This window comes from Cryptomeria japonica, chromosome 6 (genome assembly GCF_030272615.1).
Source record: "Cryptomeria japonica chromosome 6, Sugi_1.0, whole genome shotgun sequence".
Taxonomy (NCBI): Eukaryota; Viridiplantae; Streptophyta; class Pinopsida; order Cupressales; family Cupressaceae; genus Cryptomeria; species Cryptomeria japonica.
Genome location: NC_081410.1, coordinates 445,982,344 through 446,005,489, shown reverse-complemented (window position 1 = coordinate 446,005,489; position 23,146 = coordinate 445,982,344). Strand labels below are relative to the sequence as shown.

The 23,146-nt window shown below is 35.8% G+C and overlaps 1 protein-coding gene across 5 annotated transcripts in view; it reads right to left on the bottom strand.

Annotated features, from left to right (window-relative positions):
• The window catches only part of LOC131037540 (endoribonuclease Dicer homolog 3), a 100,061-nt gene that overhangs the window by 10,488 nt on the left and 66,427 nt on the right, over positions 1–23,146 (bottom strand). For 3 of the 5 annotated variants that reach the window (XM_057969726.2, XM_057969729.2, XM_059207404.1), the window contains 9 exons: positions 14,842–15,119; positions 14,227–14,729; positions 13,834–14,125; positions 13,491–13,700; positions 12,117–12,566; positions 11,716–12,000; positions 11,282–11,611; positions 10,941–11,045; positions 10,734–10,839 (listed from right to left, as the gene is read on the bottom strand). In XM_057969726.2, coding sequence (XP_057825709.2) covers positions 10,734–10,839; positions 10,941–11,045; positions 11,282–11,611; positions 11,716–12,000; positions 12,117–12,566; positions 13,491–13,700; positions 13,834–14,125; positions 14,227–14,729; positions 14,842–15,119 — 2,559 coding nt within the window. Of the gene's footprint in view, positions 1–10,731; positions 10,845–10,940; positions 11,046–11,281; positions 11,612–11,715; positions 12,001–12,116; positions 12,567–13,490; positions 13,701–13,833; positions 14,126–14,226; positions 14,730–14,841; positions 15,120–23,146 lie in introns of those variants that run through there. The other 2 variants (XM_057969730.2, XM_057969731.2) reach the window with 2 other exon arrangements.

Below are 23,146 nucleotides of genomic sequence, written 5' to 3'. Positions count from 1 at the left end.
CCAATGGAGTGTCTGCTTTGCCTTGGGTGATTCATCATCCTTAATTTAAATCTTGTTACATGTGTCTGCTAATGAGATTACAATCCTCCATTCTAAACATCAATATTTTCTTATTATACTTGGGTTGTGAAATGAAAATCCCCTTTTCCATTGAGAAATTTGTAGCCCAAGGAAGAAAGATAACTCCCCAAGAATAGACATTTCGAATTCTTTTTTCATCTTCGTAGAAATACTTGACACATATTGTCACTACTTCCCCTAATATAATATCATCTATGTACACTACAACTATCAAGTAATCTTCACCAACGATTTTGATAGAGGTTATTATCCACAACTCTATCTTGAATCCTTCTTGTTGTAGCTATTTATCCAACCTTGCATACCATGCTCTGGGAGCTTGTTTTAGTCACTACAGTGGTTTCTTCAATCTGCACACATTATCCATGTTTTTTGACAACAAGAACCCTTCTAGTTATTCAATGTATACGTCTTCCTCTAGATTGCCATTAAAGAAGGTGGATTCACATCCATTTGGTGGATTTTGAAATTCTTAAAGCTAGCAAGAGCTAAAAACATCTTTATTACCTCCGTATGAGAAACAAGAGGAAAGGTTTCTTCAAAATCAATTCCTTCGACATACTTGTATCCCTTGCATAGTAATATTGCCTTGTTCCTCACAACTTGGTTATCCTCATTTAGCTTGTTTCAAAATAACCACTTAGAGTCAACGTTCCCAAGTTTCATTTTTCTTGATTTGATCCAATTCCTCTTCCATAGCATTTATCAAATCCTTGTCTTCACTTGCTTCTGTAAAGTTCAATTATATTTGTCACAACCCTCCTTTATCACCTTTTTACAAACTCTATTATATTTCTTTTGGATAAACTATTGAATGAATATTGTAAAGGAATAAAAATAATAAATCACACACACACATGGAAAACATATATATATATATATATATATATATATATATATATATTTATTGGTTATTTAAATTCCCTCACCCAAATTAAGGCACATGTTGTAGGAGGAATAAGAAGCTTCTAGAGGCTTCTCCACCACCTTGCATGTAACTCCTCCCACTAAGTCTAATCAATTTGCATGAAGGCCAAATTGGGAGAGAATCTCTTTTTTTCAATTAAAAATTAGGTAGTGGAAATTTGAAATTTTTTTATATAAAAGATGTACAAGTTTCAAAAAGAGGTGTTGGCTATTCCATAAGAAATTCTCAAGTAAAATTTTCCTTTGTAGTCAATTTTCATTTCAGCTAAGATTTTTGTTTGGGAGGACTTCTCTTCAATTTTGGTGGGTTACTACATGTGGTATCAGAGCAAAGGTTCAAATCTAGGCCTTGTGCTCACTTCAATTTATTCAACTAAGGGAATGTTTTACAATAATAGAAATTAAATTTTATTCTATTTTAAAAAAAAGGGGGGGGGGGGGGGGGGGGGAAACTAACTACATAATTTAACTTTCAGGTAAACCCTAGAATGGCAAGAGGAAGAGGAAGAGGAAGAGGAAGAGGAAGGGGTAATGGAAGACGTACTAGGAGTCAAAGGGAGGAAAACCATGAGGAAAACCATGAAGGAAACCATGAGGAAGATCATGAAGAAGATCGACACAACCCAGGGAATAACGGAGATGGGGTCCAAGCTATAATTGACCTTCTAACCAAACAAAGAGATAAAATCAACTTCTTGGAACAATCACTGCAGGACCTTAGGGAAAGGCAGAATGACTATGAGAACAGAAGTGGTACCGAGAATGGAAACCCTCGTAGCAATCAAGGAAATGTGATGGGTAATGGAAAGGAAAATAACATATTGGAACTCTCCAAGGATTTAAAGAAAATCACCCCTCCTAAGTTCGATGGGAGGCAGATTGGTGAAGGGGCTGAGAATTGGCTAAATGAAATGGAAAAATATTTTGAGCTAAGAGATTTTAGCGAAACAACCAAGGCTTTATGGGGCTCCTATCAACTCACAAGGGAGGCGGCTAGTTGGTGGACCAACACCAAGGAACAAAATGGGTATAACAGGGATACGATCACATGGGATCAATTTGTTCACCATTTTCGAGATAGGTGGCTCCCTCAATTGTTCTTTGATGAGAAAGTGACAGAATTCCATAATCTACGTCAAGGGCCCCTATCCGTTCAACAATATTGGGATAAGTTCGCCAAGTTGCTTAAATATGTGCCTATGTACCAAAAGGATGAAGAAGGCCAAGCAAGGAAATTCATTTTGGGGCTGAATACCAACATAGGGGCAGAGGTTGACATGCATGGACCCAGAAATATGAATGAAGTACTTGAAAAGTCCCTAAGGCAAGAGAGGAAGATTCAAACACTAGCAGGATGGAACTATAATGGAAACCACTCATTTAAAAGGAAGCAAGAATTCAATGGAAACACTAATTTCAACAAGGGTCAAAGGAATAACTCTTCCGAAAGGAGACCACCGCCTAATCAATATCAGAGGAATGGAAATGATAATAACAGGGGCAATAATAACAGGGACAATAATAACAGGGGCAATAATAACAGTGGCAATAATAACAGGGGCAACTATAACAGGAATGACCAGCAGAACAGGATAACTTATCCACCCAGGGGAAATGAAACAAGGAATGATCCCCCTAGAAATCAAGGTAGGAGAGGTCCTCCACGTGGATGCTTTATGTGCGGGGAAAACCATTTTGCTAGAGAGTGCCCCAGGATGCAAGGACAAATTAGGGCCAATCAACCCCAACAAGGGCCCCAACAGAGGATTCATGCAGCGGTTAGGAACCAAAGAAGAAGATACCAGAATGTTCCCGTGGAAACTACAGGTACACTATTTGAACAACCAATATCAATTCTAATTGACACTGGATCATCTGAATGTTTCATCTCACTTGAATTAGTGAACAAATATGCATTAAAAGTTAATCAAATGGAGTCATCATGGACGGTTCAATATGGGGATAAGGCAACTAGGGAAGTAACTAAGTGTTTACCGAGGGCAAGGGTACAATTCCCTAAGTTCGAAACAAGGGTAGATCTCTATGTGGCACCCCTAGGATTATATGATGTAATTATGGGAATGAGTTGGTTAGCAGACCATCAAGCTAATGTAGCTTGCTATAACAAAGTTGTTGAATGTTTGGATGATGGGGGGAAAAGGGTCAAAATCCAAGGAAAGTTTAAACCCATTAATATAGAAACTATCTCAGCAATGCAATTAAAGAAGGAAAGGAGAAGAGGAGGACAAATCTTTATGGTTGAAATTGATGAAGGAAAGGAGGAAAATACACCAACATTTGAAAATACCCCTTTCTTAAAGGAGTTTAAGGATGTTTTTCCAAAAGAATTACCCGGTTTACCCCCCAAGAGGAAGTTTGACTTTTCTATCGAAGTACTCCCAAGAGCTGAACCAGTATCAAGGGCACCTTATCGGATGAACACAACCAAATTACAAGAACTCAAAATGCAATTAGAGGAACTCTTAACTAAGGGATTAATAAGGCCAAGTGTATCACCATGGGGAGTGCCAGTCTTATTTGTTAAGAAGAAGGATGGAACCTTAAGACTATGCACCGACTATAGGATGTTGAACAAAGTCACCATAAAGAATAGGTATCCCTTACCTCGCATAGAGGACCTTTTTGACCAAATGAAAGGAGCGGCAGTTTTCTCAAAGATAGATCTCCGGTCAGGGTATCATCAACTCAGAATTAAGGAAGAAGACATTTCGAAGACAGCTTTCAGGACGAGGTATGGACATTATGAATTCACAGTAGTCCCTTTTGGTGTAACTAATGCCCCAGCTGCATTCATGAACCTAATGAATAGTGTATTCCATGACTACTTGGATAAATTTGTTTTGGTATTTTTGGATGACATATTGATTTACTCTAGAAATGAAGAGGAACATTTAGTGCACCTACAAATTGTTTTGCAAAGATTGAGAGAACATAAGTTATATGGGAAATTGTCCAAATGTGCCTTCTTTGAGGAAAAGATTCACTATCTTGGGCATATAATATCAAAAGAAGGAATAGCAGTCGACCTAGATAAAATAAAGGCGATAATAGAATGGCCAATCCCTAAGAATGTTTCAGAGGTAAGAAGCTTTATGGGGCTAGCAGGTTACTATAGGAGGTTTGTGGAAGGATTCTCTAAGATAGCAAACCCCATCACCTCGTTGCAAAGGAAGGGCAAAAGGTTTGTGTGGACCGAGCAAAGTGATAAGGCATTTCAAATCTTGAAGGGAAAACTAACTTCAGCACCCATTCTAAAGGTACCAGATCCAAATGGACACTTCACAGTCATAATAGATGCTTCTATTGAAGGGTTAGGAGGAGTACTTGTCCAAGATGAAGGGGTAGTGGCTTACGAATCTAGGAAGCTAAAGACTCATGAAGTCAATTATGCACCCCACGACTTAGAGTTGACAGCAATTGTGCATGCCCTGCAAAAGTGGAGACACTTCTTGCTAGGGAAGCCCTTTGAGCTAAAATCAGATCACCAAGGACTAAAATACATCTTTACCCAACCTCACTTAAATGCCAGACAAAGAAGGTGGTTAGAGTTTCTAAGTGAATATGATTTTGAAATTGAATATATTAAGGGAAAAGAAAATAGGGTGGCAGATGCCTTAAGTAGGAGGAGACACTTGATGACTATAGCAACCTTCAAAACCTCCTTCAAAAGGCAAGTAATGGATGAACAAGGGCATGACCCATGGTATGAGCAAGTCAAATTAACTATAAGACACAACCCGACCGATCCTAAGGTCGAAGGGTATACATTAGATGAAGATGGGTTGCTCAGATACAATAATAGAATCTATATTCCTAATTCAGGGAACTTAAGGGAAGTAGTCTTGTCGGAGGCTCACAATGCCCCTTATTCAGGCCACCCAGGAGTTAACAAACTTTATGCAGATCTAAAGAAGTTATACTTTTGGCAAGGGTTGAAGAGCGATATTGTCAAGTATGTAGCTAAATGTTTGGAGTGTCAAAGAGTAAAGGCAGAACATAGACACCCAGCTGGATTGTTGCAATTGCACGATGTACCTCAACATAAGTGGCAAGTTATTAGCATGGATTTTGTACAAGGGTTACCCATGTCACCTTCTAGGCATGATGCAATAATGGTGGTAATTGACAAACTCACTAAGGTGGCACACTTTATACCAGGAAATTTGACGGATGATGCACCCACCTTGGCTAGACGCTTCGTTAAGGAAATATTTAGGTTGCATGGAATACCAGAGAAAATCATATCAGACAAAGATGCAAGATTCACTTCAAGGTTTTGGACCACTCTTCAATCAGCTCTAGGAACTCAACTAAATTTTAGCACCGCATACCATCCGGAAACCGACGGTCAGACAGAAAGGACAAATCAGATTATGGAAGACCTGCTTCGCATGTACTGCATGGACCAACAGAGGAAATGGGAAGAGTACCTACCTTTGGTAGAGTTTGCCTACAATAATACATATCAAACATCTTTGGGAATGGCGCCTTTTGAAGCTTTGTATGGTAGACCATGTCGAACACCTTTGAGTTGGGATAGTCTTGAAGATAGAGTGATTATTGGACCAGATGTGTTGAAAGAAATGGAAAGGAAAACTAAGGAGATTAGGCAAAGGTTGAAGGAAGCCTCAGATAGGCAGAAAAGTTATGCAGACAAAAACAGGACACCAAGGGAGTTTGAGGTAGGAGAGAAAGTCTTCCTAAGGGTTAGGCCACACAAGAGTTCCATAAGATTTGGGAAAAAGACTAAGCTTGCACCTCGTTATGTCGGACCTTTTGAAATATTGGGAAGAATTAATCCAGTTGCTTATCGGTTGGCCTTACCTCCCCAATTGAGCCGAATCCATGATGTCTTCCATGTATCTCTTCTTAAAAAGTATGTACCTGATGAGAAACACATTTTGAATTGGGATGCTTTACAGGTCTAAGAAATGGGAGGAATAATGATAGAGCCATTCAGAATCTTGGAGAGGCGCTAGTGCCAGTTGCGCAACAGAGAGGTTGATCAGTGCAAAGTGCAATGGGACCAGTATGACGAAAAGAATGCCACGTGGGAGGATACTAAGGAGATGCAGTAGTTGTTTCCTTTTTTGTTTTGAACATGGACTATAAACTCTTTTTGAATGCATTTAATAAGTGCATCGGGACGATGCACAGATTAAGGGGGGGAGGATGTCACAACCCTCCTTTATCACCTTTTTACAAACTCTATTATATTTCTTTTGGATAAACTATTGAATGAATATTGTAAAGGAATAAAAATAATAAATCACACACACACATGGAAAACATATATATATATATATATATATATATTTTTATTGGTTATTTAAATTCCCTCACCCAAATTAAGGCACATGTTGTAGCAGGAATAAGAAGATTCTAGAGGCTTCTCCACCACCTTGCATGTAACTCCTCCCACTAAGTCTAATCAATTTGCATGAAGGCCAAATTGGGAGAGAATCTCTTTTTTTTCAATTAAAAATTAGATAGTGGAAATTTGAAATTTTTTTATATAAAAGATGTACAAGTTTCAAAAAGAGGTGTTGGCTATTCCATAAGAAATTCTCAAGTAAAATTTTCCTTTGTAGTCAATTTTCATTTCAGCTAAGATTTTTGTTTTTGAGGACTTCTCTTCAATTTTGGTGGGTTACTACAATATTGTGGAGAGTAAAAACAAATTTGCATGTTCTAATGTACTAAGAAGTCTCCTTGTCTAAATTTTGAAATCTTTGTCCCCAATAATCAAGTTTTTTAGATGATTCTTTTGGACAAATCTGGGTTACTACAATATTGTGGAGAGTAAAAACAAATTTGCATGTTCTAATGTACTAAGAAGTCTCCTTGTCTAAATTTTGAAATCTTTGTCCCCAATAATCAAGTTTTTTAGATGATTCTTTTGGACAAATCTGGATGGTATCATGGATGGTGCCCTTTTGGTTCTTTTTGCTCAACTTCTTCATTCTCAATTTCTACCTCTACTTCCTCTTCTTTGCAATTTTCTTCTTCTTAATGATCAACTTATTGAGCCATTTCCCTCTAATGCCTTTCTTCATCAACTTTTACATTTATACTTTCAATAAACCTGTTCAATATTTTATTATAGCATTGGTAAGCTTTATCCTTTGTGGAATATTCAAGAAAAATACCTTCATCACACCTAAAATCAAACTTTCCCAAACCTTCATTGTCTCTTCTAATATAGTACTTGCTCCTAAAAACTTTAAAATACTTCACAAGTGTTGGCCTTTCCTTCCAAAGTTCATATGGGGTTTTGCTATTGTTTACTCTGATTTTCCATGATTCAAGATACAAACCAATGTATGAACTGCATCTATCAAAAAAGTGTGAGATAATTTTGACTCATTTAACATGGCTCTAGCCATTTTTAGGCCTATTTTATAATTTCTAAGTTCCACCACTCCTTTTTTTTTTTGTCGAGTCCTTGCAGTTGAAAGTTGTCTTATTATCCCATGCTTTTCGAAGAAGTCTTCAAATTCATTTGAAGTAAATTCTCCTCCTCTATCTAATCTAAGACATTTGATCTTCAAACTTGATTTGTTCTCCACTAAGGCTTTGAATGCCTTAATTTTCAAGAGCTTCATATTTCTCTTTCAAAAATGTGCCCCAATTTATTCTAGAATAGTCATCAATTAATACCATGAAATAGATTTCTCCATGCATGATTTTTGTTTTGGTTGGAGCACAAAGTTAATATACATGGCATGGTAAGGATGTAATGGAGTTGAAGTTGCTTGCTACTCGTATTTTATAAGTTGTGAGTGACTTATTTATAGAAAGGAATAGGTCCACATACAAATTCATTTAGTCTATCACAAGGAATATGCTTACCTCTCAAAATGTGACAAAATTGGCAGTTGTATATAGTTAGAGCCATGCAACTTCATGATTGACAAACTCCCAAGTATTGTGAGACTCCAACAACATGATGGAATGTTGTTCCTCAAGATGCCACAAAAATTGATGAAAAGACATGTGACAAATTAATAAGGGAACCATTGGATAAGTTAGTCCCACATATTGGGAGAGACTCAAAGAAAGAAATTTTGATATGATATCTCTAGAAAAAGATTAGGCATAACTTCAAGATTGGCAAACTCATTAGTATCATGAGACTCCAATGCCACACAAATTGATGATATGACATATGAGGAATTGGATGGGTTATTGTTGGACAAATTAGTCCCTCATGAGAGTGACTCAAACTTAGACTTTGATTTTGATGCAAAATCTATAAACAAAAATCCAATGTCATTATAGGAGATCTAGTTACCATTTCATTTTTTTATTTTTTATTATTTGGTAGTTGTAGTCTTTCTGCTTTTTAATACTTGTCATACATACACATTAACAATGAAAATAATGAAGGTGATCTATGCTAAATGTGATGCTATTGTTGTGGACTTGGCTGCTCTGAAAGTGAAGGTGACAAACCTAGAGAAAAAGATGGTGCACATCTCCAAGTTCAATTTGAAAGTTATGCATAGTTTAACCACCACTTTGTGCCTGTTGTAGAAGGTCCTTGGGGAAGATGCTGAAAATGAAGGAAACTATAAGGATCTATTTAAATTCCTTACTAAAGACTGGGGCAAAATGTTTCCTTGACCACCTTGTGGTTGCCTTTTTTGGTAGTTTTTGTTAAGTATTTTATACTCTAATAATGCTAAAAACTCGTTTACCTATAAAATTTATGTGTTTTTTATATTTCAAGTATAAATTGCTCGGTGTTGTTAATGCTACCTTTGGTCTATTTGTATATAGGGTCAACACCCTTGTTTTGATGCTTTAATTATTAAAAAACAATAAAAATATTGTTTTTTGTTAATTTATGTGTCCACAATCATGTGAAGTCACAATTCAATTCTAATATTATGTAACATAATTCTGATGAATTCTTTATAATCTAAATGATTAAAAATTTCTATACTTTTCCCTATTTGTTAATTGTAGTCCCATATAATCTCCAAACAAAAATACCCTCAATCTCCTAATGTCCCAAAGAGTGTTTTCTACCATTCCTCTCCTTAAAACACCATGAAACTTTGTTTACTTTATATGTGAATAGCATTTCCCTATGACATATAGCTCATTTTATTTTACACATGGATAGATTATTTAAGAGCTAATGTGTAAGTACATTTGTCCTCCATATACCAACCTTTCCCTCTTCCAATTCACATTTTCTAGTCTAGACAACCTATTATCCATTTTGTTAGTGAACTTTGTATTCCAAGGAGAACCAAAATTCTCATTGTTCAATTGAGAAGCAACTCTCATCGACTCCGATGTGAAACAAGGAGGTGGAAAAGTGTAATGTCCCCTTCCTAAGGTGTTTATTGGTTTGTGACCGTTAGCCTATTCCTTGGGGTTCTTGTAGGCTAGAAACTATTTGATGAGGGAAGTTCACGATGTTTGATGGTTAACAAAGCAATGCTAGTAGACTCTAGTTGTCTCTTGTAGTTTCAAATGATTTTTCCCCTACTTACTAGTTTTAGTAAGTTGGTCCTAGGGCATGGTTGGGTTAGTTAGCAGTTGTCTTTCGTCAGGAGATGACATTTTCAGTGTTAAGCCCATGCTTGATATGGTAGATGTAGTATTTATTTTAAATGACATTAAACATTAAAGTTAACTTAAATATTTAGCTTATGTTATTTAAAGTTATAAAGTGACTTTATAAAAAGGACCATGAGGCATCATAAGTTATTTTTAAAAGGGGTAAAAGTGTGTCTCCTAGGGATGAGCGCCCCTCTTGGAGAATTTATAAAGTATTAAAAAAATTTCCTCCTTTTTTTGGACGACCAAGTGAGGGAGCATATTTAATGGACTTGAGAGCTCATTTTAGGGTGTTGGAATTTGATACTTCATTTTTTGATTTCTTGAGGAGGGCTTTGCAATTCGGGTTAGTAAGGGTGAAAACCCCTACAGATAACATTCCTTGTAGAGTTGAAAGATACTTCTTTGAGGAATTTGAAGGGGAGATTTCACACAAATGTTCACTTTGGTTCAATTAGAGAACTTTTTGGATGAGGGGGTGTTTGGGAGTTTGAGTTCTTTGCATGCATGTTGAAGGAGGTTCGAACCAAATTTCATTGCAGCTATTGTACACATTAAAATCAGTCATATTCTTGCATATTGGATGCCAACGGAAAATATAACATGTTTTAAAACATTATATTTAGAAAATCTATATATGGGTATTGTTTAGAGTAATTGAAAATGTCATTTAGAAGTTTTATATGCATGTGGGTATTTCCAATTTTTGGTATTTTGTATGATTTTTCGCATTTTAGCATTGTTGTTCAAAAAACCAAAACCTCAAAAAATGCAAAAAAAAAATCAAAATGGGGTTGCATATTACAAAAAGACCTAAAGAGGCATGGGAAGAAGGAATGTATTTTTTGCTATACTAAGGTAGTGGAAAAACAATTTATTTTAGAACCTGAAGCTTTCAAGGACATTAGGGACAAACATGCCAACTTAATGACAAATGTTTCGTGGCATAGTTTATTCAATGTGGAGACAATTAAGAAGGTGGGGATGCTTATCATCTCTTTGAATAAAAAAGGGACAGAAATATAGAAGATCGTTATGTCAAGGTTGGATGTCCCATATGCTATTTTTAGCCTCGGGAACATTAAAAGCTATATCTATTTATCCATGTGAAAGTTGATTAAGATCTTTACCTTGCATTGATTTGCTGCTATAAAGCAAATTCTTCTCCTGATCTACTTGTCCTCCGCAACATTGATCCACTTCTTCCGAATCTATTTGTGGACTGCTAGCAATTATCTGATCTAGCATCAAAACATTGTTTCTATTACTTGCATAAATTTTTTTTGAAAAATAAGAGCTCTTCATAATTAATCTCAGAATTTATACTGAAGTCAAACCATTTTTTCTTGAGCAATGAGATTGGATAAACGTGGAGCTTCATTCCCAATCGTGTCTATTGTACTCTGGACAAAGATATGGCGACCATGACCTATGCCCTTAACCTTATTTACAAAACAACTATTTCAAGATCAGAAATTCCCAATTATTATTAGTCTTGTCCAAATGATGATATCAAATGGTAAAGTTAAATTTAAATATTGCAATTAAACTACTTAATCTTCTTTCATTATTATAGGCATGTATGTACTAAAGGCTTCTTCGTCAAAATACTTGGTAATTTAGTGCCTAGCCTTTCTTTACTAGATGTATCATGAGAGAAGGCAATGTTTGAAAATACCCGTAGCTGTGCCAACGCATCTATGGCGGCTTTAGTCATTGCAAGCTTTGAATTCTTATTTGACCCTTCTCCATATATATTGAAGTCCTCGAGCTGTATTTGTATAGTGGCGGCATAAACATTCCCTGTCTTAATAATGGGCTTCCAATTGTATTTATAATGTTGCTGATCACAAAGCTCATACAACTCTCGTAGTGGTTGTGGTACCACATTTTCAGGTGTAACAATGGGAGACAAAATAGGGTATATTTTATCCCATACAACATTTGGTTTAAGTTGGGTATCCACTAATATTGCGCCTGAAATGCTTTCTATTAAATCTCCTAGTACCTACATCCAAGAAAAATGGTAAAATTACATTAGTTTTAATTGAAGAGGGCACTTATATTAATATACAAGGGATATTTCTCACAATGTAAAACTAAATAACTTGCCTTGGGAGCACGCATCCCTCCTCCAAATGATATAAATTGGCAATCGCCACCTTTACATCGTTCAAAATCCTCTACAAACTTTGCTATTTGATTTCGTAATTCATCTGAATTATGATGAATATAGTTGTGAATACCATGTTTCACTATTGCTTGAGCAAAATTCTCGTTATTAACAGCTACCTGTCGTAAATCTGATAAAGTTCCTGGAGATAGTTCTTGGTATGTTGAATATAGATATTGAGTAATAAGAAGATCCAGCACTGAGTCGCCTAGGAATTCTAATCGCTGTAAAATATACACGTAATATTGACATTCAGTCTTATATTCTTGAAGAATTTCTTCTTGCAAGAATTATCAAAGTACTATTTGCATTGTGCAATGTAAAGGTGAAATAATATTACCTGGTAGGAACATCTTCCACGTTCATTAATTGAAGCATGCGTGAGTGCTTCCATTAAGAGGCATGGGTTCTCAAAGTGATAACGTAGAAGCAATTGCAATTCATCCAAACTTGTGTTCAATCTCTCTGTCTTGAATGCATTAGGATGAGCAAATGAGTGATTGAATGCAATCTTCACCGACTTGTCTTCAATATCAACCTCCATGTTCATCCACCTCATGAACTCAAGGGCTGCATTTGTGCCCCCTCCAACTAAATGTGCTCCAATTAAAGCTTCCACAACATCTGATATTGTTTTCGAGTAAATCCATCGATGTCCCTTGTCACAAACTTCCCCCATTCGAAGACTGTTAGGATCTCCTGGGTTACAAGTGCAGGGAACAATACTTCTAAAAAATAACCCAGGAGCGACCCATTTACACACATCAAATAGTTCATCTATAATGTATCCCTTTTCACAAAACAAATTAAAATTAGCTTCTCAATACCATATTTAAATAAGAAAGAAAAAATATTAGACTAAACATAAAATAAATAAAAAATTCTAAGTTACCCAACATCAAAATGATTTCTTTTCCAAATAAGAAAGTAATGGTTTTCCATAAGCAACAATATCAGCTAATACTGAATCAAACAGTTTAAATACAAAGCCAATATCATCTTAAAGAACCAAAAGTCTTTTGCCTCTAAGAAGACACATATCAGCATATTGCCTTCATATTAATGTCCGTATTATACTTGCCACTAATTTTCAAGCCATGAGAAATTTCAGACAAAAGAACATAACAGTTCTCAATACTTGGAAATCTGAGAAGACAAATGAGAAGACAAACACAACAGAAAAGTCAGTCTATATTTAGGAAATTGTAAGACATGAATTTTAGGTAAGTGTTAATTCTATTTTATTATTAGATAAATCAATGTTAAAATAACACTTAGAAATATTAAAATAAAAGTTTTAGGAAGGCCTCAAGTCATTTTTTCATAAGAACACATGTATTAGTGATTTTAAGAAAGATAATTGTATGCCTGTTGAAAACCACAATACCTGTCCATTTATGCCTTTGTCAATACAACTCATAAAAACACTTCTCTTACTCAAAATTTCAAAACTAGTTATTCCTATTTTTAGAATTCGAATGCTGTTATGTGTAAGATTTCAGCATTGGTTATTCCTGTTGGTACTATAAACTCTAGATTTCCTGATAAATGTTTAGAGCTTCAAGTAATATGAATTGAAAAAAAGCATGCAAATGAATAGTAAAGAGTAAATGAAACTAAACAGCAGCTCATTTTAGCGTTAGGATTTCTAACCTATGATATATTTACCAAGATTTATTAAGCTAATAGCTAGTGAAATATCACATTTTAATACCTCCAAATTGTGATCCAGGGCTAAGCGATGAAGAGTTTTGTTACAAACTGCCTCAGCTCTACGTGCTGATAATTGTCCTTCATCCTCATTTTCATATTTCATAAAAAGATGCTGACTAATGACAAATTTCAAAAATGAATCACCTAATAACTCCAAGCGCTCATACGAAAAACACTCAGAGCATTTACGTGAAGTGAGTGCTTCCATTATCTACGAACAAAATAAAGTCATTAAGAGGTTAAAAATATAACTTACAACCCGTGACGAACAAAAGAGGAGCAAGTAATCTGAAGTACAAAATGCAAACATAATATCAGTTTGAAGTTCTTAGGAATAAAAGTACCAGCGATGCAGGTACAGGGGGGCAATCTGAGCGTTCTTCCCTGATTGCTTTATGGAGTTGGCTTGCAAGCATTAAAGAAGTCAGGCGATGCATGACAGATGGAACCAAATACAATGATCTCATAACAGAACTTGAAACACCCAAATTCAAACACAACTCTGGAGGAAGCTCTACAAACTTTCCTTCATTCACAATAGGCTTCTGCTGGTCTTTTACAAGAAAATTATAGAGTTGCTCGACATGCTTTACCATAAGAAGTGGTTGATTCAAATGCTTAAGTTTCTTTCCATGCCTGCAAACTCATCATCATATGCAATTTAGAACCATTACGATCAATTTTATGTAAATAAACATGGATGGGCATTAAGACTATAAAAGATGAGATATACTCACATTTTCTGAAAATAGTCGCTGTAGCTATCATAACGTGGCTTAGAATCTTTTTTTGACGGGAAGGGACTCTTAGCAGTTGCGTCATGAATAATACTCACCACTTGGTAAATCATTCCATTATGAACCGTAACTACTGCTTTATCTATCAAATTTGAAGATTCACAAATGCCGCGTGCCAGAATTAAAATTTCTGATTCCCCTTGGCTATACAAATGCGTTGATCCTGCCATAGGAACCTTTTTTGTATTATCAATAACAATAGTACTATGGTTCTCTTTTGAAATGGTTGAAAGTAATTTAAATTCTCTAGCACTTGCTGCGCATGTTTCAATGCATTTCCAGTCAATACCAATTGCACCAGACTTATCTGATTCTAAGGGCAAAAGGAGGTACATATAGGAACTGCACCATAGATTTTTTGTTTCAGTGATTATTTTCCTATTCCTTAGATTCCCATAAATTCCATTGAAAATTATTTCTTGAAAATCTTTTGCATTCCTCAACTGTTATAGAATACAGAGTGTCAGTTACATAAAAAAAGAAATTCATAAATAATTGGAAGGAAATTATCATGTATAGATTGGAACTTAAAAATTTGCACCTCTATTTCCATACCTGGGTCGAATTCAAAGTCATTTTTCCACTTGGCAAAAGTTTTGCCTTAACAATTTTATCTGAAGTTAAAAATAGATCTATATCTGTATCTGTAATGTCGATATCCAATACAGATTTAATAAAAAAGGCAAAATGTGAATATGGCTTCTCATCATTGCATTGAGATGTAAAAAGCAGTTCGTAAACTTGCAAAATTACTCCTCTCTCCTCATCATCCCAACTATCAGATAAAGCATTTACTTTAGTGGTTGAATGTAGCTCCTTCCTTTTAGATTTGCCTTCAAGAAAGACCGATAATATCAGACAACTAAGCCTTCAAATATCACAACCTATGAATCATGATAGAAAACCCTATTAACTTTGAATTTAAACATACCAATAACCGTATGACTACTATAAAGAAAAAACCCTGTACAAGGGATAAGAGGAAAAAAGTATGGAGATTTTCAAGAAGCAAATAAGGAGGATGGTAAGGATACTAGAAAGGAGCTTTTGGCTCTACCACCGAAACGATCTGTAAACTTGAACTTTGGTGGAGCATCTAAAGAAAAATTGGGATTTATTGATTTTGAGAGATTCAAAAGATATATTCTTATATGGTAGTTCTTTATTTTTTTTGAAGCATACAAATAATGAGATAGAATGGGAGGTCTTGATAGCAAGCATTAGAATAGCATTCTTTCAAAAATTTGATAGTAAAAGGAGATTCTCTAAATGTTCTAAAAAAAGGTTAAGCCCAAATTAACAAATTGATCATTTTGTTGAAGAGATGCAAAGTCTGAAAGAGAATTTTTCCAATATCAACTTCTTCATAGTTGAAAGAGTTTGGATACAGCAACTGATTACTTAGCCAATATGGGTACGAAGCAAGAAACCTCACAACCTATGCTCCATGGGGATGCATCCCCTACATTTTTCGCTTCGTCCCCTACAGGGGACATTTCAGGGACTCTCGAACAGCTCGGAAGCGTCCCCTCCCCATCCCTATCTCCAGCAAATTTGAGAAACATCCTTATAACATGTTTGAGAAGGAAGGGGATGCCCCTACGGCTTGGCATATTATAACATGTTTGAGAAGGAAGGGGATGCCCCTACGGCTTAGCATATTATAACATGTTTGAGAAGGAAGGGGATGCCCCTACGGCTTGGCATAGTTTTAAGTAAGTTTTAAAAAAAACGCACATTTTCAATTGAAAGAAAAGGGATGGGCAGGCCCACAAGGACCCCCCAACCCCTCCAAACAAAACCTAAACCTAAATTACATACCTAAACAACCAAAAAGGAAAAAAGTTTCTCATTTTAATATTTGCAAAGTTGTGGTTAAGAGCATCAAGGAATAGCACCAGGTTAAAAGGAGTGAACAACAGTTGAAAAAGGAGAAGACATCAAATCCATTGCATAAGAGGTAGATTCTTCATCATTCTATTGTTTTTTCATTTGGTTTGCATTTTTCCAAGTTTTTTTCAGGATTTATAACACAGGGAAGGGCATTGTAGTTTATTTTTCCTTTTTTTTTGAACTTACAGCTTTGTTTGAAATTCTTAACGAACAAAAATTATGAGAAGCAGTTATAGCACTAGTAGTGATAGTGATGAGGTTGAGATTCAAGTGGAATCCAGAAGTGGACCTAGAAGTAGAACTCATATAAGTATGGCAGCCACTAGGGGTTCATTAGGGAGTGGGAGTGTACCGGGGCCAGCAAGTTCAAACCCTTCTGAATGTCCTTCCAAACTCCTTAAAAAATTTGCACAAGGGCCTTATAACCCCAAGAAACCTCTATTGTAATTTGCCACATGAGTTGATAGTGATAAGAAAAATATACAAAGGGGAGTAGAGAATGGCTTTGCCATTTGTGCCACCAAAAATATAGGGCAGCTATAAGAGAGTTTATTGTCATGTTATGTGGATAGGTGGTAAAGGGGTGAAAGGTTGTGAAACCGTAAGTCCAACTCAAAAGATTGAGGAAATTAGATTGCATATGGAGGGCAAGGCAAAAAAACAAGGAACTACATTGAAGAGTTTTCCGCCTAGTGTATCATTACCCACAACATCCATAGATGTTGGATCACATGGGGGAGAAATTTTTACTTCTATAGATGGTGGAAAGATTGAAAGACACAATTTAAGTGCCCATTATTTTTTTTTTCTCAGTAGGAGTTTGTCAGTATCATGACATAATCTAGGACTATTGAGCTCCTCACTCCACACAATTATCACACATAGAAACTAAAAATGAGACAACTACTACTATATGAGATACTATGGCAAGTGTTGGCTAAAAAACCACTAGGATTCACTAAGGAGTTTGAAAATTTTGCATATAGAAACAAATTGCATGAAGACATGATTTTACTTGGATTGCAAGTTTCGGATAATTTGTTGCTTCATATTATAAAGTGCACAACACCAAAGCAATATGGGACAAGTTAATGATTTTTTTGGTACCATTTATGTGCTTTGTGCATTGCAATTAGAGGTAGATTTGACCTCACCCTCTCCTAATGATCATCCCTCAACTGAAGACTTCCTTGCTAAGATCAAGTTGTCACAATCTAAGGGTTTTGAGAAAGATAAATCTAATAAGGAATGTATCTTCTTGATTTTGTCTAAGTTGAAGGGTCCCTTTCAGGTTTTCTCCTCTACATTCTATTCCACCATGGATGCCCTAGGATTTTATTTTAAGATGCCCCAAGTTGTTTTGTTGGCATCTTGTTAGGGTATAGACCAAACTTATTTAGTCGAATGTACTTCCTAGTTCTAAGATCCAAAATTTTGTGGCTCAATCATCCAAAGGTAAAGGTATAAATAGTCAAAAGCCTAAGACAAAATTTCCCTCAGGTAGTGAGTCTCCCTCCAAACCAAAGAAAAAAATAATAAAAAATCGACAACTCATTTTTTAGTTGGATGAGTCTTCCTCCACAATAAAGAAGATAGGTGAACCTTGCAGCTTGTGGCAAGCTTGGACATGACAAATCTAAATGTTCGGAAAGGCTAGAGGCTTTGGACAAAGCCATGTAGCAGAAAAAGATTTCTAACTTCAAATCCTTTTCCACAAGTAAAGAGCAATCCCTTTATGCTCAAGCTTTGCATGGTTCATCATCACATGATTAGGTACTTGATTTAGGTTCTTCTCACTATATGACACATTCACATGATATTCTCACATTGCAATTGGAGGCTTCACAAATTTCAATTTTGGGATCAAGGACAATACAATTGCCAAATGGTTACATCAATGATGTTCTCCTAGTTTCAAATATTTCTAGTAACCTTTTTGTTTATCGAATTTTTCATTTTGATAAGGAAAAACAATTGAGTTCACTTCACATGATGTAGTCATTTGATAGCTACAAGATCCTAAGATTGTTATTAATTTAGGGTGGGTTGATCACAGTTCCCATTTGTAAAGGTTTGATGGTTTTGAGTCTTCATTAGGATCATCCCTCATTGCACAAGCAAATTCTTAAGAAAAATTCGGAACAAACAATATGGTCATCTAAATTATGGTTAACTTCAAGAGTTTAGCATCTAGGATATGATGATCAATCTTCCTAAAGTTCATGTACAAAGAGATTTTGTTGAGGTTGTAATCCTGGCAAACATCATCAAGACACGTTCCCTAAAGGTAAGGCTTCATGTGCTAAGGCACTCTTGATTCGGTTCATAGTGACCTTATGTCGTTTATAACTCCTTTTTAAATGGCCTAGTATGTGCTCACCTTTATTGATGACATTTAACAACACACATGGGTGTGCTTTCTTAAGCACAGAAGGGAGCTCTTATCTACTTTTAAGGCCCCTTGAGCATTTGTTGAAAGGAGATTTAATCTTTCTATTGGACGTATCTACATAGATAATAGAGGAAAGCATTTGAAATGAGAATTTCAAGACTTTTGCAAGGAGCATGACAATGGGCATCAACACACAATTCTTTACACTCAATAGAATGGTGTGGCCAAACAAAAGAATAAAACTTTACAACAAACTGCAAATCATACAATGCAATCCAATAATGTGGCACCCACCTTTTGGATTGAAGTAGTGAATTGTGCCAACTATACTTAGAACTGTATGCCCCACAAGACAATGTGGAAAACAACTCTAAGGATGCTTGTACCCATGTCAAGTCTAATGTTTCTTCATTCAGATTATTCGGTAGTGAGACAAGTATTCATTCTGGATGGTTAGTGTAAGGCTATGGAGAAATAGATCCAACCCTTGATTTGTGTTGCCTATTGTGAGGATGCAAGGGCCTATAAGTTGTTTGATCCTACTACTAGAAATGTCTTGTTTTGACAAGATGTCCAATTTGATGAGCACTTCACATAGGTGGATACATTGTCTCCTACTTCTCCCTCACTTCCTACTCCATCTTTTGAGGACACTTTGCTTCTTGTGGATGATGATGATGATGTTCTTAATCCACCATCTCCTAGTGCATAATCTTTTCCCCATTGGGCCTACACTGCTCTTGAGGTAGGACCTTTTGTTGGTGATCCCACTGACTCTCACTATATTTGCTCATAGACAATTAGTGTCAAGTTTTTTATTCACGGTATTTCAAGTGATCTTCAAATACTTTTATATGCAGAAAGTATTCTAGAGTGCAACAATGTTATAGTAGAGGAGTATTCTTCTTTGATGAGGAATCACACATGAGATCCTCTACCTCTTCCTAAGGGAAGAAAGTTGGTTTGTTTTAAATGGATCTACCAAACCAAATATGTAGTAGATGGGTCCATCAAAAAGTACAAAGCATGTTTTGTGGCTAGGGTATTTTCACAAGTTGAGAGCATTGTCTATTCCAAGACCTTTGCCCCTAAATCCAAGATGGATTCTAATCATCTTATACATTAATTAGCTACATCACAAGGATTGTCCACATAAGAGATGGATGTGAAAAGTATCTTTTTGCATGGTGATCCTTATGAGATCTATATGGAGCAAGCTTTAAGTTTTGTGTAAGATTTGTAACTTCTTTGTAGGCTTCAAATTTCACTCTATGGTCTCAAACATGTCCCCCAGGCTTAATATGAGAAGATAGACATTTTTTCACTTGCTTCTAGTTTCAAGGGCTACCATTCTAATTATACAATCTACATGGGCATGGGGAGAATCTTTTGGCACTTGTTCTTTATGTAGGCATGTAATGTCCCCTTTCTAGCACATGTTGTATGAGGTTGTCGTTAGCCTATTTCTCCATGGTTTTGTAGGATAACTAGGATATTAAAGGGATATTGAGGATATTTGGCCTAGACAATTTCAATTGCAAACAATTCTGAGGTGTTTCAATGTGTTTTTGGGATACTTACTATTTATAGTAAGTCATCTAGGCCAGGTTTGGATCGACAGAGAACTCATGAATAATATCCTATAGATGTGTTGATCTTGACTAGAGATTTTAATAATCGCAAGCGATTATTAATTTATTTAACAATAAAGTTAAGCTATAAAGTTAAATTAAATATTTAACTTTATTAATGTGGGAATTTAAGAAAAGGGAAAAGTTATTTAAAAATTAAAAGTTCCCTTTCACTAAAAGTACTTGGAGACTTGAATATTAAAAAGAAAAGTATATCTATTTATCCTACATTGGCTGGAAAAGCATGTGAGCTATCCCAAGAAAGTTATAAAAGACTCCTAAGAGTTCATTTTGATCATGCTTGGTTTATTATTTTCTCTTGGAGAATTTGGGAGCTTCCAATTTTTAGTTTTTTGTGACCTAGGACGAAAAACCAGCTCTACTTGAGAGGTGAATTCATTCAGAATTCACTATTGAACTTATTCACAGAGTTTTGGATCCAATCATGGAGCTAATGTGCAGATTGGAGGTTGTATGAATCTATAGTTTGGGCCTATTTGCAGTGACATGAACAGTGTCGTGAACAATGCGTGAATAGTGTTGTGAACAAGACCATGAACAGGTTGTGAATAGTGCATGAACATGAACATGAACAGTGCTGCTACAGTGACGTGAACAATGTTAGCAGCTGGTTTTGATTTGATTGAGCAAGGTTTGTTAGTATTTCATTGCTAAGTTGTGCATAGGGTTTGGAGGAGATTTTTGAAGAAGGATTTGGTATATTTTGGTAGAGTTTGGCATTGTTCAGCTAGTGTTTGGAGGTCAGCTTTATATATCAGAATTTCAAGGGTCATTTGCTGCCTATATCAGCCAACTACTTCATATTTGGTCACCATTTGAGGCAGTTGTGCTTTCCACTTGATAATGGGCTTCTATTTATGCATTCAGGTATGTGTGAAATCTTTTTGATTAATTATAACCCTCATATCTGAAGGAACTCGTTTGCTGTTGTAGTAATATCAGACCTGTATCAAATCTGATATCATTGTATTTTCCATTGTTTTTCAAGGAGAGATCATAAATTTATGGTGTGTTCCTTCATCATTTATTTCCCATGTTATTGTTTATCATTTATATGTGTTTATCTATGATTTGACATTGAGAACAAATATCAAACACAAACTCTAAACTTCTAAAACAAAAAACATACTCAGAAAATCAGTCCTAAAGATGAATACATGCCAAGTGTTTGACAAAATGACAAACCACACAAAACTGAAAATATAAGTGCAGAAAGGAAAGGTGCCCTTACAGTGGTATCAAAGCAGGTGTATCTTGCCATCCTGAAGGGTTAATCAGAAAGATGAAGACTTATGAAGAGCTACTAGAAGATCTTTAGTACTTGCGTGAGCACCCCTATTGGTTTAGATCCATCTTCAAAAAGAAATCAGAAACAAAAGAAAAAGACTTTTTCAATAGCAAAATTCAGGAGGCTAGCAAGAATGAGTTAAGGAGGCAAAATCTATGCTTCTCTTGCAAAAAATATTGGAAGCCCAATCACCAATGCATAAATGAAAAGGTGATAGAAAAAGATTTTCCATCTAGTTCCAAAAATCTTTTGCCATTATTCGGTTCTAGAAGAGGAAACTACTTCTGTAAGTTCTAATGTTCCTCAAGTCAAGAATGAAGCTAGTTCTACATGTGTTACTATTTGTGGTGAGTACTTGGATGTTCATGGGATCGAAGAATTGATTTGACAAAAGAAGTTTGGATAAACAAAAAAGAGGAGGAAGAATCAATTGGTATAGGTGAAGGGTACACCAAGTTCTATGTTGGAGAACTAGAAATCAGCATTGATAAGGCCAATGAAGAGTATTCTTTTGAAGAGATTGAATTTAATGATTCTCCTCCATCTCCTCTAGAGGGTTGCATGGTAGCAACTAGTGGTTCAGCTAATATTAATGATGACATTGCTCCTATAGATGATAGTAAATCTGAAAATTCATTGAGTGGCAGACCCCATTGTCCTTGGTGAGCTTGATTAAAGACCTTCAGATGTGCAAGATTTGAAGGAGCGTTTTATGGTTTCGGAAGGTGAAGTTGTGCAGGTATTAACAAGAGGAGACAACACTCATAAATTCATTGAAGTCCTCATTTGGAAAACCCAAATTGAGGAAAGACAAAAGGGAGTTGCAACTGGAGTCACTAGTGCTCAACTTTACACAATCAAAGAAGCATTAGAAAGAATGAAATCAGATTATTTGCAATTACTCAAGGATAGGGATCTTGCAATCAAATTTGTTGAAGACAAGGAAAAAGAAGCTGAGGATCTTTGCATACAACTTAGCATGGCTCATTGTTCATTATACAAAGCAGAAAATCAGTCATCTATTGCAGCCACTCCTATGGAACAAAAAATGAATAGTAGGACTACGGAAATCATGCAATTTGTAGAAGGGATCAATGCACTTGATAAGGATGAAATAAGGAATGATGATTCCAACATATTCTATCCTAAGGAGATACAATGTGTTGATGAAGACCAATAGGAACAACAAGAAGTTGAACTCATGAATGTTGTTGGTCAATCTTCCCAAGATGGTATAGTTTGTAGCCATAACCTAGTTGTTTTAACAAGGTTTTGTTGACGTGTCTAAAATCGCATTGCTACAAACTCCATATGGCCAACACAGAATAGAATGAACTCGCTGAGTATCCTATCCTCTCTTGAGATAAGGAAATCCCTAATGCTATTTCTTACGTTTGATCAAAGGGGACAACCTCAAGGTTTCGTTCGTCAGGTCTTGACTGTGGGATTACTCAGTGGTTTGATGTATTTTTGCTGGAGACACAAGGGGACTTATGGTAAAATAGGCAATTGCTGGATGAGTTCTCTGGAACTTTAATAGTCTCACTTATCAGATGGTTTAAGTTGGATTAATACTGTCTTTAGCAAGACTGCAGATTCTTCTCGATAAAAAAAGGGGAAAAGGAAGGATAGAGA